We start from the raw sequence: 17,144 nt of genomic DNA, 5'->3' as shown, positions 1-17,144 counted from the left end.
ACTCATATGGTCAAATTTATCCCTGGTGTACCTTCATGGACATCCCTAAAGATGCATCAGGATAAAACTGGTCAATACTCTTTCCTGCAATGTGTAGCAGTGAAGGCTGGGGCCAAACAGCAGGATATGAATACAGATCTGGATTCTGAACTAGAATTGAGTGAATTAATGATTTTTTGGTTCAGAAAAAAATGGCTAATTTCAAACTGAAACTGAATTGTTTAATTTCTTCCTCACTGAAACGAAAACATTTCATTTGGGTTGATTGAAAAAACATTCAAAAATTTTCAAACAATATTTTCGAAATGAAAGTCAAGTCAAAACAATATTTAATTTCAAAACATCAATTCAAAATGACATTTTGTTTAGAAAATGTTATTCAAAACAAAATGTCAAAACAGTTCATTTAGAAAATGTGGAAATGAACTGTTTCAACTTCAAAATCTTTCCTCCTCATTATTTATTTGGCTAAAACTATTCATGAACTGGTGAAAATTTTCAGTCGTCCTGAAACTGCATTTTTTGGCAAATTTACTATTCAACTGAAACATTTTGCCCAGCTCTATTCTGTTGAGCTGTTGGGATGCAGGGTTTTGGTACAGGCTCCTCCGAAGTCATTTTTCACCAGCAAGTGGCACATATTCCTGACACCTGAAGCCAATTCAGAAACCTAAACACCTTGAAGTCATTGTTTAAAATAATATTTCCTCAGATAAGTTAAAGAAAGAATTTTTTAGAAACTAGAAGGCCAGATGCATTAAAAAGAATACAGGTTTTTTTTTAAGAATCCGGTCTTGTTTACTTGAACTGTATGAGTAAAAGTTGATGTTACATGTTACTGCTATGACTCTGGGTGAATATATTATTTTCCTGTTTATTGTACCCTGTGCAATTTAAATCTTAAAACTGAAACAGATAAAGATTTTAAATTAAAAATGAAAAACAGAAGGCGATTATTGGTTTTTCTAAGTGAAATTGCCGATTAACAAAATGAAAATTACGAGTTTGCTCTATGTATACAAAGAACTCAGAAGAAGACATAAATGAATCATCATCTTCTGGCAATTTATAAAACAAGCAAGCAAACCAGGAGTTCATCTTTAAAAAGCTGTGATTTTGGAAGGAGGGATGACATACTACTTCACCGGAGTTTACAGGTTTTCCAGTTACAAAATTTCCTTTAAAACAACAACAAAAAACTCAACAACTCCACAGAAGAAAAACAAATCCTATGCTAAATTAAGATATGAGCCACATGAACTGTAATCCTACTGGAATTTTAAATTTTATATTTACAAAAGTTTGTAGTGCTCTGGGCCTAGTTAATGGGCTTTAATTTATTTAGACATTTTAAAATGTGCCTGTCCAAAACCTCTACTATATTTTCTACAATGGTACCAAAGTTGTGCTTACTGTACATTTTTCTCCCTGTAGAACTTTATAGAGTGCCTTTGACTGAAATGGTCTTGTTCCTTCTTCAAGTTAAAATGGCTTGAGGTACTCACTGAAATCTGGCCATTGATAATGACCTCTTCAGAGAAGCGCACTTTGACCGGGTTGGACTTCAATCTTGCCTTTTTTGCAGCACTGATAAATGCTGATTTAGGAGACTGGAAGAAATAAATAAAACGTCATATAATTCTCAAAGCATAACCTATCCTTCTTGCCTCAGTGACCTATACTCTCCATTTTCTCATATGTCAGGTACTCCAAGTATATGACAATATGCTCTGTGCATTGTTAATCAAATAATTAAAGAAAATCATAGTATTCCTGGAGGTACGGAAAAATTAAGTAGATACAGACACATGCATTGAAAGGTTGCAGCTTATTCAGCGACCAGACCGGAGCAATACAAAGTGCTCACACAGTCACTGGGAACTCCTCATGGGGCTTTTTCATTGATTGCTGTCAACCATGCTTGTTTGCATGAGTGAGCCCTGATCAGTGACCAGTCAGTGACCTTTTATTCAAACACCAAATGGAAAACTTTTGCACTGTTTAATCATAGAATAGAATCATAGAATATCAGGGTTGGAAGAGACCACAGGAGGTCATCTAGTCCAACCCCCTGCTCAAAGCAGGACCAATCCCCAACTAAATCATTCCAGCCAGGGCTTCGTCAAGTCTGACCTTAAAAACCTCTAAGGAAGAAGATTCCACCACCTCCCTAGGTAACCCATTCCAGGGCTTCACCACCCTCCTAGTGAAAAAGTTTTTCCTAATATCCAACCTAAACCTCCCCCACTGCAACTTGAGACCATTATTCCTTGTTCTGTCATCTGGTACCACTGAGAACAGTCTAAATCCATCCTCTTTGGAACCCCCTTTCAGGTAGTTGAAAGCAGCTATCAAATCCCCCCTCATTCTTCTCTTCTGCATACTAAACAATCCCAGTTCCCTCAGCCTCTCCTCATAAGTCATGTGCTCCAGCCCCCTAATCATTTTTGTTGCCCTCCGCTGGACTCTTTCCAATTTTTCCACATCCTTCTTGTAGTGTGGGGCCCAAAACTGGACACAGTACTCCAGATGAGGCCTCACCAATGTCGAATAGAGGGGAATGATCACGTCCCGCGATCTGTTGTCAATACCCCTACTTATACAGCCCAAAATGCCGTTAGCCTTCTTGGCAACTAGGGCACACTGTTGACTCATATCCAGCTTCTCGTCCACTGTAACCCCTAGGTCCTTTTCTGCAGAACTGCTGCCTAATGTTGACACACACACACAGTCTCTGAAAGTTTTGCAATCCCTGTAGCATCATTAGTGAGGCAAGGGGTATTTCCCAATTAATACCTTCCCCATTGTTTCCCCAAGGACCCTTGGCATTCTCTAAAATAGCACCTTACTTTTGCCATTATTTCATTTCTCCCTGGTTTCCCCCTTACAGCCTTCTTTGGCAGGATATCACATAGATATACTGAAGTGCACATGATGTTTATAAAAAATAGAGATATTTCCCTCATTCTCCCACTTTTGGAAACTGGTACAAAATTATAGATAATTCATCACTGACCCTAATTTAGGAATCCTCTAGTCTACTTTTGTCCACTGCACTCCACACCAAGTTCACCCAAGGCCAAATGTTCAGTCATTAATCAAGAAAAATTGAATATTGGGAGTTTTGGCTGAGCCATGACTGGATGATTTGGCCTATTTTTAACAACAAATTACTTCTGCTCAAACAAAAAGAAAAGATTTCCACTTTTAGCAGCAGTAGGAAAGATCTGTTAATTTGAGATCAGTAAAATACTTAGGGCTCCTGGGGGAGATTTTCAAAAGCAATCAGCTTTGGTCTGACTCTGCCCTCTTCTCCCTCCCCTCCACCCCGCCCCTCCGCCCCCGAGGTCACTGGGTGAAATACTGGCCCTGTTCAAGTCAAAGGGAGTTGTGCCATTAACTTCAATGGGCCTCAGATGTCACCCACTGACTTCAACAGTTGAGGTAGGCCAATGGTGAGTATATTTGAAAATCCCACCCCATGTCATTGAAGAGTTATTTCATTAGCTCTGTAGAATTCCAGTACCCAAAAGGTTGGTTGATTGGTGTGTGTGTGTGCGTGTGTGAGAGAGAAAGAGAGAGAATTTAGTGCATGAATGGATTGATAGTCCTGGAATTAATTCTCCATTATCCACAAAGCACAGTAATGTATAATTTCAATACTCCCTGTCACTATGCTTCGAACCTTGCCCAGGAATAGTAACCATGGAGTTAGTTCAGCCTCCATGTCCTTCCAGTCCCTGGCCTTTGTTAAGACTGATTAAAAAAATATTTTTTGTGATGTAAACACCTGGCTTCTAGAAACTAGACTGATATCAGAAACTAATTTCAGACAGGCTACTGAATAGCCATTAGGTGGCAATAACTGCAGCAACTACAGATATCACCAAACACAAACTGGGTGCACTAGGAGTGAAAGGTTCTGTATTCTATTAGTAAACCCTAGCATCATCCCAGTTCCCTGAATCCAAACTTGAGCCAGGAAACACAAGTATCTCCCTTCCTCACATTCATGGATCATGCTTATCTGCCGTAGGGTGACCAGATGTCCCGATTTTATAGGGACAGTCCTGATTTTTGGGTCTTTTTCTTATATAGGATCCTATTACCCCCCACCCCCGTCCCGATTTTTCACACTTGCTGTCTGGTCACCCTAATCTGCCCTTTCTCTGACAGCTCTGACTGTAAGCTGCATATTAGAAATGTTATATGACAGGAAATTCCCAGGTAAGACTAATTGGGATGAATTGCAAAAACCAGTTCTGTAAATAATAGAGAAAGATCTGAAAAGATTAGAAACAATGACCCAGAAAACAACAAAATGAGAATCAGGTTAGAGAAATGCAAGCTAATTCCTCTGTGGAAAAATAATCCAAGGTGCTCAGATTCAGTGAGAGGGGCAAAACATAGAAAGCAGTAATGTAGAGAGAAGTCTGGGTACTGTAAAGTTTGGGGTGGGATGTCAGGGATCCTGAACCAGGCATCTCTTGAGGAAGTAAAGATTCATGCCTGAATACAGGTTTGAGTCAGGAAGAGGACAGTTTGGGGATAGCAGGATGTTATTTTGCTAGGGTTTGTTTGCCTATACGTGCTGTCAAAATCTATTTGGTCACAGCAAGAATTTACGCAAGGGAACAAAAAACCAAAACAAAACACAAAGTAAAATTCCACAGTCCACATGAGTTCCCAGTGAATGACGTAGTACAGTAAAATATCCAGAGCTGTAACCTTCCTCTGACATGCTTTAGGGAAAAGACCACTTGCTCTCTGGTTGTGAACTGATCTGCTAATGGACACACTTCAGGGCTTGGCAAAAGGAACATTGCTGCTGTGTGACACTCTGTAGCAATTCAGTTTTGTTGAAATACACTTTTGTCAGAGGGAGAAAGAATGGTGCACTGGTCCCATTTAGTTTCTTTTGATACTCTCAAGAAAGCTTGAGAGGGAACTAGAATGAAGGTCAGGTTTCATATCAGGATCCCCAGATAAGTGAAAATACTGCACAACCCACTATTTAAATTTATTCTGGTCTAATCATCACCACATGCTAGAGAATTCAAGGCAACAAACGGAGAATGCTTCTTTCCCCCCAAAATGTAACTGCGTTAGTCCTTTTATCAGTCTCCTGACAATTTTTTGTTAGAGAGACCCAACACAACACGGTCACTAGATATCAGACGCTACATGAATGACCAGAAGGATGTATATGTGTATCTTTTCAGTGTTTTCAGGGGCACTGAACAGAAGACGACCTCATATTCTCAAAGATTTAGGCCCAAATGTTCAAAAGTTGCTTTGGAAATTGTCTGGTCAATTGTAGCGTATGGGTTGAGGCCCCTCTGGCAATGCTCTCCTCACTAGCCAGGGTGTGACTTTAACATATCTGGAGGCAATGGGGACACTCTCCTTCCTCCAGAAGGGGCTGAGGTTTATATTGCCCAGGGGAAGTGGCTGGGGTACGCTCCTTCTACTTCCCCTCACCCTCTCAGAATGTGTTTGTGTGTATGGGAGAGAGAAAGGGTGACGTTTCCTTCTCATTCCTTCCCTTCTCCAGTGTGTGCAGGGTGCTATCCCACATGGTATCCAAGGAATGGAGCCGTACCTTTCTACTTCTGGTGCCAGTGGAAAGCAGAGCCAGGAGGGGGCTGGCTGATTGGCTCTCACCTGACAAGGCAGGGAATAGTTTCTGCTTGCTCTTAATGCTGGTAAATCACCAATTTGGCTCTGGTCCAGCCCTGCCCTCACCCACCTGTAATGGGCTTCCCATACTGAAAAAGGCAGAAGGGAGGGGAGAGTCTTCCCTGCTTACAGGCAATCAGGCTGACCACACTCTAGTGCAGCTGCCAGAACTGCCAATCGTGGAGGCTCTGACCAATAAAGAAAACAAGCCCAGCTATAAAGTAAGGAGAACAGAGGCAAAGGGAGGCAGAAAGGCCCAAGATAGCAAAGGGGCCACAGCACCATTCCAGGCTGCCTCTAAGAAACAAACAAGGAAACAAAAGAAGGCTGCAAGCCCTGAAGTTGAAGTGTGGAGAGACTCAATTTGGGTTCAGAGTTTATGGACTGGTCTAACTGTAGGTGAATTGAAGGGGATCAGTTAGGAAAAAGCTGGAACCCCAAGAAAGACTGCACCAAGAGCAGGAGACACCCCGCTAGAGCTAGATCTCTTATGATGCCCGGGACTAGGCTGATCGACAAGTTTTGTCTGAAGCCTGGAAGGAATTTTTCCCATATGACAATACTGGCAAAATTGCTGTGTGGGTTTTCTCACCTTCCATTTGGCATCTCAGAAATCTTGCTTGGGGGTTTAAATTATATTGTCATAACTTTGCTGGATACCAGAGCTATTTGTGGGTTTAAATGGTTCCAAAATGAAGTCCCTGTAACACAATGGGTTGCGTGGACAGGGACCCTGAGTGTACCACTGCATGATGAGGGGACACGCCTCTATGTCCCACACAGCATGGAGATCCCATTTCTCCTATCTCCTGTGTGGAGGAAGGGAGAGGGCTGGCACTCTGGCTTCCAGCCAGGGACCCTGGACAGGCCTGAGGGTGTAGAGTGGCCTTTGCCCTCAGACCTGCCCTCAGATTTACAGAAGCCAGGGCCATTTGTAACCAGTGAAAATTTGCACTGGAACAGCCCTCCCAAATATTTGGACAGAAGTGTCCCAGCTGGTTAAAAATTTTAATAATGGTGTGGCCTCTGCATTTAGGCATACTATGGCATATGTGTCTCATTGTTTTCATGTCCACATAAACCTGGCTCTTGGTATTTTCATTCTAAAAGCTGATGAACTAATTCAGAAAAGAAAAATAGTTTTTATTAACTTTCATAATTCATATGTCTAACAAAAGACCAGTAAGAAAATAGAAGGGATATGCAGTACGTGAGTTCCATCTTAACGTCTTCATATTTGTAGCCTGAACATACCAGTGATTAATGAATCCCAGAGTGGCAGGTTCATTTGTTTCTGATGCACCATCTTTTAGCCAAATGGAAGACATTATTCTCAGTTAATGACCTTAAGCAGGAGGTATTTACACTGATGCAATGTGTCTGTCATTGTGAGATATTTGCACTGTCTGTGATAAAAGCATCCTAATTAGAACTATTTTTGCAAATGTGAGGATCCATTTCAGTGGAGGAATCAGAATATGTAAATGCAAACTAAATACTAGCACAAGCTAAATAATGCCAAGTATCAAAGGGGTAGCTGTGTTAGGCTGTATCTGTAAAAGCAGCAAAGAGTCCTGTGGCACCTTATAGACTAAGAGACGTATTGGATGCATCTGACGAAGTGGGTATTCAACCAAGAAAGCTCATGCTCCAATACGTCTGTTAGTCTATAAGGTGCCACAGGACTCTTTGCTGCTTTTAAATACTGCCAATAACAGTTCTTTCGGTTAAGAGTTCAGATTTAGCTTTGAAGTTGTATCATGTTTTCTTGTGTATGGACAATGAAATAAAAATACCTTTCTCCCTATGGTCTAAGGTTTTATTCTCATGGACAACTTTATTAATAGTCCAATCAGCCAACAGATAGCACACTCAAGACTCTTATATGGTATCTCAGTTAGTTTGGTCTTTGAACAAGATGGAGTAATACACCCTTGGAGGTTTGTTTGGAGGGGATATAAGGGTGAAGACTGAATACCACCTTCACACCCCCTGGCTTTGCACCCCATATACTTGACATTACAATCTTACAGCCCAGATCCTGCACAGGGATCCACAATCATAAACCCTTGGTCTCATAAGCCTCAGTGGGGCTCTCTACACATGTGGACCTCTTTGCAGCATCAAGGACTTAGATGTCACTGTTGCAGAGTAAGAACTATTCTACTGAACTTTTATTATTCTTGTTTGCAGTGTTGTTATAGCATGTTGGTCCCAAAATATTACAGATAAGGTGGGTGAGTGTACCTTTCCCAAACCTGTAGAAGAAATCTGTATAAGCTCCAAAGCTTGTCTCTTTCCCCAGTAGAAGTTGGTCCAATAAAAGATATTACCTCACATACCTTGTCTCATTATTCTTCTCATTATGTTAACTTTTCAAAATTGGATCCAATGTTTGTTAACTTACGCTAAAATTAGGTCAACTTTTGTTAGTGGACCCAGTTTTAAGTGAAATAGTTTTCACTGTGAAAATGGAAAATTTCATCATTTAGCACATTTTTTGCAGTCAAATCACAGTTTTTGTGAAATTCTGAGAAGTAAAACTGTTTCTACCATTTTGCACAAGCCCTGCTCAGACTCCTCTCAGAAGCAGGGCTGATGCCACAATATAGCTTTACTGATGCTCAGGAAAAGGGACATTTAGCAGCTCAGAATAAGGTAGCTGGTAAAAACCCTAAACAAAACACCAGTTTCAGACTAATAGAAAAGGGAAGGAAAGTCACTTTGGCAAAGTGCATGTCAAATCAGAGTCCACATTCATATGCTTGGAAAATAAAGTAGTTTAAAAGACTATACGTATTTGTATACATCCAACCTCAGTTTTAGGTTTGCCAGTGCTTACGGCCTATAATTGATCTGTAGTTTACTATGAAACAAAACATATTCCATGCTGGGCACAAAATAGGGAAAACTGTATTCATACAAGAAGAATGTGTTGATGTTTTAGTCCAATAAAATTAGTTGATGTTTTGGTTTGTCCCTGGTCCCTCAGGTCAGTTCCATGAGACAAAATTTAGCAAGTAAATAAAATACATGAACATATTATGATGAATAGTAAGTAATGTACATAGGCAAATTAAATATACCAATACAAAGCCATAAGTGAAGCTGTTCACTCAGACATCTCAACTGGTTTGCAACACCAACAATGCATGTGTAAGTACTGTAATAAAATAATGAAAACACCAAAAACTGAAAAATCAGATTTTTACTGTACAATACATAATATTGGGGGGAGGGATAGCTCAGTGGTTTGAGCATTGGCCTGCTAAACCCAGGGTTGCAAGCTCAATCCTTGAGGGGGCCACTTAGGGATCTGGAGCAAAATCAGTACTTGGTCCTGCTAGTGATGGCAGGGGGCTGGACTCGACTCAATGACCTTTCAGGGTCCCTTCCTGTTCTATGAGATAGGTATATCTCCATATATTGTTTTAACCACAGTGCACTGACGGATTATTTTCAATGTACAGTAACTGTTAAATTTTTGACCCAGGAATTTCAATGCTGAAGTAGCTATCCTATTCCTGGCATTTGATAACTGTTTGGGGTTTTTAAAACAATGTTGTGAATCAGAGCCAACCAATTATATTTTGCTATTTTTAGTGCAGTTATTGGCTATGCACATACACAGCACATGCCTCCAAGGTGAAGAATCGCCGATACTTATTTTAATGAAAGCATCATGGAAAAATCAACTGGTTCATTCTATAGTAAACAATGATGAGTCGCTAAATCATCAGACATCCTAGTTTACGGAGATGGTCCCAGATGATTCTACTGAAACCAAGGATTTGTTCCAGATTTAATGGAATGCTAAATAAATAATAAATAAAAATAATAAAATAATGGAGATGTCCTATCTCCTAGAGCTAGAAGGGACCTTGAAATGTCATCAAGTCCAGCCCCCTGCCTTCCCTAGCAGGACCAAGTACTGATTTTGCCCCAGATCCCTAAGTGGCCCCCTCAAGGATTGAACTCATTAACCCTGGGTTTAGCAGGCCAATGCTCAAACCACTGAGCCATCCCTCCGCCCATGCTGGGACATATCACCTGGCCTCCTACCTGGCCTATTTCTCTCCATATCTATACTACTGCTGTGCTGATCTCCTGCGCAGTTATACCTCCTTTGATCACTCGGTATCTGCTACTCCCCTTACTCTTGCTGGTTATGTCTCATGTGGAAGTGGCCTCTGTTTCTTATTCAACAGCTGAGAGCCATAAAGGAAAAAGTGTGTGTCTGTGAGGAGTGGTTGGTGCTGCACTACACTCAGCTCTACAGAGCAGCTTTTGCAAGAAGGACAGTAGGTCCTGTGACTGAAAGTATCATCAGCCAATCCAGATCCAGCCACCAGAAGGAAAGAAGAGCACGTGAGGAAGAATAAAGAGAGAACTGGAGGAGGGTAAGTTTAGGAGGGAAAGGAGAACTAGGGGCAGAAGAGGGTGGAAAATGAGAGCTGGAAGGGTAAAAGGTAAGACAAAATGTGTTGGAAAGAGAGGACCAGAGAGAATAAGCTTGAGGTACTCTTCCATTTTTCTGACTAGGGGAGAGGTAATTCTTTATTTAGTCCTAAGTGGCGCACAGGATCTGGTGAACATAGCTGAACCACTCCGAAATAGCAACCATAATGTAATTAAATTTAACATCCCTGTAGGGGAAAAATGCCAAAGAAACCTACCACAGTAGCATTTAACTTCAAAAAGAGGAACTATACAAAAATGAGAGAGCTCGTTAAATAGAAATTAAAAGGAACAGTCACAAAGGTGAAATTCCTGCAAATTGCATGGAGACTACTTAAAGACACCATAATAGAGGTTCAAACTAAATGTATACCCCAAATAAATATAGAAATAAAAACAGTAAGAGGACCAAAAGAATGTCACCATGGCTAAACAGCAGAGTAAAAGAGGTGGTTAGAGGCAAAAAGGCATCCTTTAGAAACTGGAAGTCGAATCCTAGTGAGGAAAACAGAAAGGAACATAAATTCTGGCAAGTCAAGTGCACAAATTTAATAAGGCAGGCCAAGGAGTCATTCTGTATAGTTCTCTGAAAACATATACTCAATGTGCAGTGGTAGTCAAAAAAGCGAACAGAATGTTGATAGATAACAAAACAAAACATATTGCCAGAATGCCACTATATAAATCCATGGTATGCTCACATCTTGAATACTGTGTGCAGTTCTGGTCACCCCATCTGAGAAAACATATATTATAATTGGAAAAGGTACAGAGAAAGGCAACAAAAGTTATTAGGGGTATGGAACAGCTTCCATATGAGGAGAGATTAAAAAGGCTGACACTGTTCAGTTTAGAGAAGAGATGACTAAGGGGGATATGATAGAGATCTATAAAATCATGAATGGTCTAGAGAAAGTGAATAGGGGAGTGTGATTTACCCCTTCACATAACATAAGAACTAGGGGCACACAATGAAATTAATAGGCAGCAGGTTTAAAACACATGAAAGGAAGTACTTCCTCACACAAAACAGTCAAATTGTAGAACTCGTTGCCATGGGATGTTCTGAAGGCCAAAAGTATAAATGGGTTCAAAAAAGAATTAGATAAGTTCACTGAGGATAGATTAATCAGTGGCTATTAGCTAAGATGATCGGGGATGCAACCTTGCTCCGGGTGTCCCTAAACCTCCAACTACCAGAAGCTGGGACTGGACAATAGGATGGATCACTTGATAACTGCCCTGTTCTGTTTATTCCCTCTGAAACACCTAGCACTGGCCACCGTCAGAGACAGAATACTGGGCTAGATGGACCATTGGTCTGACCCAGTATGGCCGTTCTTATTTTCACATATCCGATGCTGCCAAATTGTTTGCACAAGTGCATTCTAGGAAAACCTGGACAGTTATCGCATACTGCCTCAGAATGGGAATTGTGTGCTTGAAAAATACCTTCAAGGAGAAATGCCATCAACAGGTGGGGCAATGCAAATCGGGGATCTTGTACTGCACATGGAGGTGGGAGGAAGATAGATTGGCTTGGCAGAATTCTTTTTTTTTTTTTTTTAATACTTTCAATGGATAATATACATGTTTATTTTAAGAATTTTTGCTGTTTTTATTTATCTAAATTTTCACACTTCTGGGAAATTATCAGGGAGTGTCAGACAATAGAGGGCTGAGACTGTAATTATTTAATGCCAGTAGCCACGGAGCTTCAAAAAGTTAAAGCTTTATAACTGTTAAAACACAGCTTGTCAACATCACGTCAAAATATACGAAGTAAATTTCCTTATATCAAAGTCTAGTAAGTTGTCAAGCAGCATTTTTCTTACTTTGCCCATCTGTAAACTTCGATTATTATCAATGGAAATATTTTTTTATCAGTTTGTGTATGGACGGTAACTAACATTTACCGATAGACAAGCGAACCTGTTATACAAAACACAGTTAGGAGGTCATGCCCAAACAACAAAATAGCTGTTCCTGGAAGACCACAAGGTATGATACAAGACTTCTGTTAGGAGTGCTACACTCAGTGACATTGTTACTAACCAAGTTTTAACCATGTTGTGTGCAGACAGATTTAGAGCCAACTATGCCTCTAACTGATTAAAAACTTGTTTGCGGTGTTGCTGTAGCTGACTTGGTCCCAGCATATTAGAGAGGCAAGGTTTTGTTTAGAAGTTGTACTTTGGACAAGGTCTAAAGAGTAGGTGTGAAAAAATGGCAATGTGCCTAGGTTTTTTTAAAAAATGTTGTTTGAGATTGGCTACAAAATCATGAGATTTAAAAAAAAATACATTCTGGGTTCTTTTTATTTGCCTAATGGTTTCGGAGCCTCACTTCATGTTTTCAAGCTTTTCTCCAGAACTGTGAGGGCTAGAAACTTATTTTTTCTTTTACATGAAAGCTGGGACTCTCTCTGAATTATGTGATTCCAGGAGCTAGGTTTTCAAGGAAAACTCCAAATATCATGAGACTCACAAGCAAATCACAAGGGTTGGCTACATTGTCTACAATTCACATGCTCACATGAAATGTGTAATCTACTGAAGTTTTTCAATAAACGTTGACTTTGTTTGACATATGGATGTATATGTCCAGAAGCACTTCTTTTAAAAAGCCATAAAAAGGAAACTGGACTTGTTTGTCCTTTTCCATCACACTACCTTACATTCCAGGGTTGAAATCCTGGCCCCACTGAAGTCAGTGGCAAAATTCCCAATGACTTCAGTGGGGTCAGGATTTTACCCTAGGAGTTTAAAGGGTTAATGAAGAAAGTAGCATATCAGACTATGAAATGAGTTCCAGTCACAAATTCTGAACACATAACACAATAATAGGCCAGTTAATTAACTAAACTGAATAAAATACCTTGTGGGATGGTAATCCATTTACAGAATAAAATGGTTTCAAATGATAATCAAATACCAAACTTCCAAAAAAACAAAACTTTAAACTACTTCAAGTGCTTCAGCTGTTCAATCATTTTCTTATCAGCAGAGATGATATTCAAATTAACCTGGGAAAGATTTATTAGATTGACAGGAAGAACAAAAGATCACAGTGTTTTGTTTTGGTTGTAATTAAAATGAATGAGCTTAAACAAAACCTATCTGTAAAGTTTTAAAAAAATACTAAGTGAATTACATTGAGTAGCAGACCAGAGTATTATCAATCTGCATTATTGCTATTTTCACCTACAACTGTAGTGGACAGTTCGTTTTAAGCATGAAAACAATACAAACGCTAAACACAGCAAGTGTAAACTGTTCTCTTAGGAAAAATAATAAAGAAATAATGATAATCCTGTAATTCCCATTGGTGGGCATTTTTCCTGTAGTAATGGGAACACAAATGTTCCTCAGGAGTAGAGCTGGATGAAATTTTTCTAATAAAATACTTGTCAAAAAATTGCATTTTTTCAAAACTAAAATTTTTCATGAAAAATGTGATTTTTGATTGTTCCTTTCTTTATCCCCCTTCCCCACTTTCACTGGGAAAATGAAAACAAGTTAAAAAGAGGGGTAACCTGGGCTAAAGAAAATGAAAAAAAAGAAAACGAAAAACATAGAACATTTTAAAACTAAAATCTACAGTAAATAGTTTGTGAAACATTTTTAATAAAACTAAAATCATTCCTTTTTGAAACTAGCAGAATGAAAACTATTTCAAATTTTGTCATGAAAAATCTTGACCATTTTCCAACCAGCCCTACTCAGGAAAAATGGCCTTTACCACACTAATGCCTGAGATACCCCAGCACCTCTATTCAGCAGGTGACTAGTATACCTATCTAGCAACGAAAGAACACTAGGAGACTAACCTGGTTTCTGCACCTGCTAGAGTTCCATAGTCCCAAACAGAGTGCAGGCATTGTCTGCTAGTTATGGGGTATGCTGAGGTCCCTCGCCTTGCAGTGCATAGTCCGTGAGGGGGGAGGGGTAGTATAAACACACACACAAATTAGTTGGATCTGCTATTCCTTTTTGAAGAAAACTATTGTGTGTCCCGCTTCCACGCTATTTCTTTTGGCTCTGGTCACTGTGAGCACCTGCCCTTCTCCTGACCCAAAACATGGCTTCAGCAGACATGAGCAAGGTTTAGTCCAGTGGTTCTCAAACTTTTGTACTGGTGACCCCTTTCACATAACAAGCCTCTGAGTGCGACCCTCCCTTATCAATTAAAACACTTTTTTATACATTTAACACCATTATAAATGCTGGAGGCAAAGTGGGGTTTAGGGTGGAGGCTGACAGCTCACGACCCCCCATGTAATAACCTCATGACCCCCTGAGAGGTCCCAACCTCCAGTTTGAGAACTCCTGGGTTAGTCTAATGGTGGGTGCCTCACAGTTAAGGAGAAGAAACTCTTTATTTTAATAACATTGATGGTTTTACTCCACCTTGAATTATTTTTGCTATTTAATATCTCTGTGTTATAATGATTGTAGGGCCAGGAGGCACCTTGGGTCAGGCCTACTGATTTGTGGGGCCCCAAGCAAGAGTAGGGACTCCCGTCTCCTGGAAGCATGATCAGGTCATGAGTTACCTTCCCCTCTGGTCCACCTGCTGGAGGAAGAACTGTGAGTATCCTGAGGTCACATGGGATGAAAGGCCCCAATTGGCTGCTTGGTTTGCTTGTGCTTAAGGTTGACCTTGAGGTAATTCTGTTCTCATTTTAGTCACAGTTCATGTAGGATACTACTTCACATCAATGCCAGGTAGCCCAGCAAAGGAGACAGCCTGATCATCCAATCAAAAGCAAAACAACCTCAGGCCAGAACACTGCACAGATGTACAGTGTTACACTTTACAGTCAGTACTGAATACAACAGCAGCTCACTGAACTACATATAACTGCATTACAGGATATATCCCTTTTTTTCACATGACTTTAAAACAAACACTCAAATCAGTCAAACGAGGGACTACACTGACTTGTGCAAAAATGTGTGTAAGAGAACTTTTTTTTTCATGTTTTATATATATTTATTGTAATCAAACCCATTAAACATAGAGTGAGCCTAATTCTGCTCCCAGCTACCTCCGTGAGACTTCTGACTACAATGGGGTGGCACGTGCACGACTGGAGGTAAAATCTGTATCTCAATATTAGTAAAATGATCTTGGTTAAAAAGAAACAAAAGAATGAAAGTAAATGGTCCTGTGGTGCCTGGCCTGCACATATGTTTAATGGGGCCAATCCCCCTGATCACTGTGCCTCAAGTATTCTAGTGCAGCAGCCATTGTACAGTCTTGTTGGAGAGTGCATGCACTGTTTCCTGCTATAGCCACTGGTGGCATTAGCTACCTGGAAGGATACAGGATAAGGGCAGATTAATTAATGCCCCATTCCATAGCTGGGCCCATATAGGGGTGTGTGTGTGTGTGTGTGTGTGTGTGTGTGTGTGTGTGTGTGTGATTGAGAGAGAGATGTGCAGTCCTTTGGGGATCCTGGCCTTTCTTCCCTCCCTCTTTATTGCAGTTAGTGTAGTTTGTAGCTGAGAAGTCGCAGCATATACCCACCAGGACTGGATTCTCATTTGCTTACCTACACACTAAGATCCAGGATTCGCACAGGTTCAGGATTGGTCAGCTCAGTGTAGAACATGGCCGTAAAGCGCTATCATACTGCTCAACTCCACACATTTGAAATAGCACCTTTCAACTAAAGATCTCAAAGTGCATTGTAATCCTGATTTATGCCTCACAACAGCCACGTGAGATAGGTAAGTATCCTCATATAACAGAGCTTGAAACTGAAGCACAGAGAAGTTAAGCGACTTGCCCACAGTCACCCAGCAACCTACTGACCAACATTTTCAAACTAATTTCAGGAAGATTGTGAATGGAAGGCCTAATGGGGGTTGAGTCCCTGCCCTGAGATGGGAGACCCACAACCCTGGGTCCTACCCCTGCGGGATGTGATAGGTTTGGAGGAGGCAGGGGGTTGTGTCCTGCCCTCAGGAACTGGGAGGCCCGGGCGGGGGAGTGGGTGGGGGGTGGGTTGGAGAGCAAGCCAGCCCGAAGCTCACCTTGGAGTGGTGGCTCTTGTCTCACAGGGCTGGCCCAGCTCCCCATTCCTGTGTGCTGGCTCTCGCTGCAGCATTTGCTACTGGAAAACAGGCTGCCATATGACTTTCTACTAAGCGTATGCCTCTTTGACAGTAATGTTTCTAATGTATAAAGTGGGACATTTAATCTGACAATGGCTAATAAATTTAATCTGTATTCTGTAAAAGCAATTACACCCTGGACGCACTGATTTTTCCACCCACACAGAGCTAAAGTTTTAGCAAATTAAATCTACATATAAGGTTGCCCATTTCAATATTTTAATCCTTTACTATTGGTTTAATTCTCCTTTTACAAACATATAAGCGGGGAGGGGAAGCTGGCTATATTTATCTTTCATCACAAAATGATGTCTCAATGAACTGAGATTCTAGTCCATCAATGCCCCTTCCTGTGCAGCTCAGCCTCCCGCCCAAAAGACTCAGCCCCTCTAGATCCTGAGCCAATACGGGTTTTACTCTCCTTTCAGCCTCCTACCCCCTAGACCCAACTGGAGCTCCTTCTCTCTCCCCACCCAGCACTGAGCCCCCCTACAGGGGAAGGTGGCAAGCACCTCTGCTTCCCGCGTTCCCTGCTCTCCCTGGCTGCTTTTCTCTCAGGATCTCCCTGCCCTGCCTGAGTCTCCTTCCTAAACACACACAAGCCATGCCCCTTCACCAAGCCATGCCCATCACTCCCGCCTCAAATAACAGCAAGCCAGCATCATCCCTGTCTCGTAGGTAGTGAGCCAATGGAGCCGTTCAATTTTGAGCTCTGGGATTCAAGATGGCAAAGCTCATGACTTCTCATTCCAGCAGCGGCTGAAGCTCTCTCACCACAGCATGCAGATGGGGTTTTCCCCTCCCAGCTCCCTGCTCCACCCCCTCCTGGCCCTGCCACTGCCAGATCACCTGTCCTGAGATCCCCTCCCACATTGCTGGAGATAA

At 41.1% G+C, this 17,144-nt stretch overlaps 1 protein-coding gene across 1 annotated transcript in view; it reads right to left on the bottom strand.

The window, feature by feature from the left end:
• The window catches only part of LOC113406226 (FERM and PDZ domain-containing protein 4-like), a 424,444-nt gene that overhangs the window by 23,633 nt on the left and 383,667 nt on the right, over positions 1-17,144 (bottom strand). The window contains exon 6 of the mRNA XM_026649600.1: positions 1,506-1,610. Coding sequence (XP_026505385.1) covers positions 1,506-1,610 — 105 coding nt within the window. The remainder of the gene's footprint in view (positions 1-1,505; positions 1,611-17,144) is intronic.

This window comes from Terrapene carolina, unplaced genomic scaffold (assembly GCF_002925995.2).
Source record: "Terrapene carolina triunguis isolate 2854851 unplaced genomic scaffold, T_m_triunguis-2.0 Scaffold23, whole genome shotgun sequence".
Classification (NCBI taxonomy): Eukaryota; Metazoa; Chordata; order Testudines; family Emydidae; genus Terrapene; species Terrapene triunguis.
This window is presented reverse-complemented; position numbering and strand designations above follow the sequence as displayed.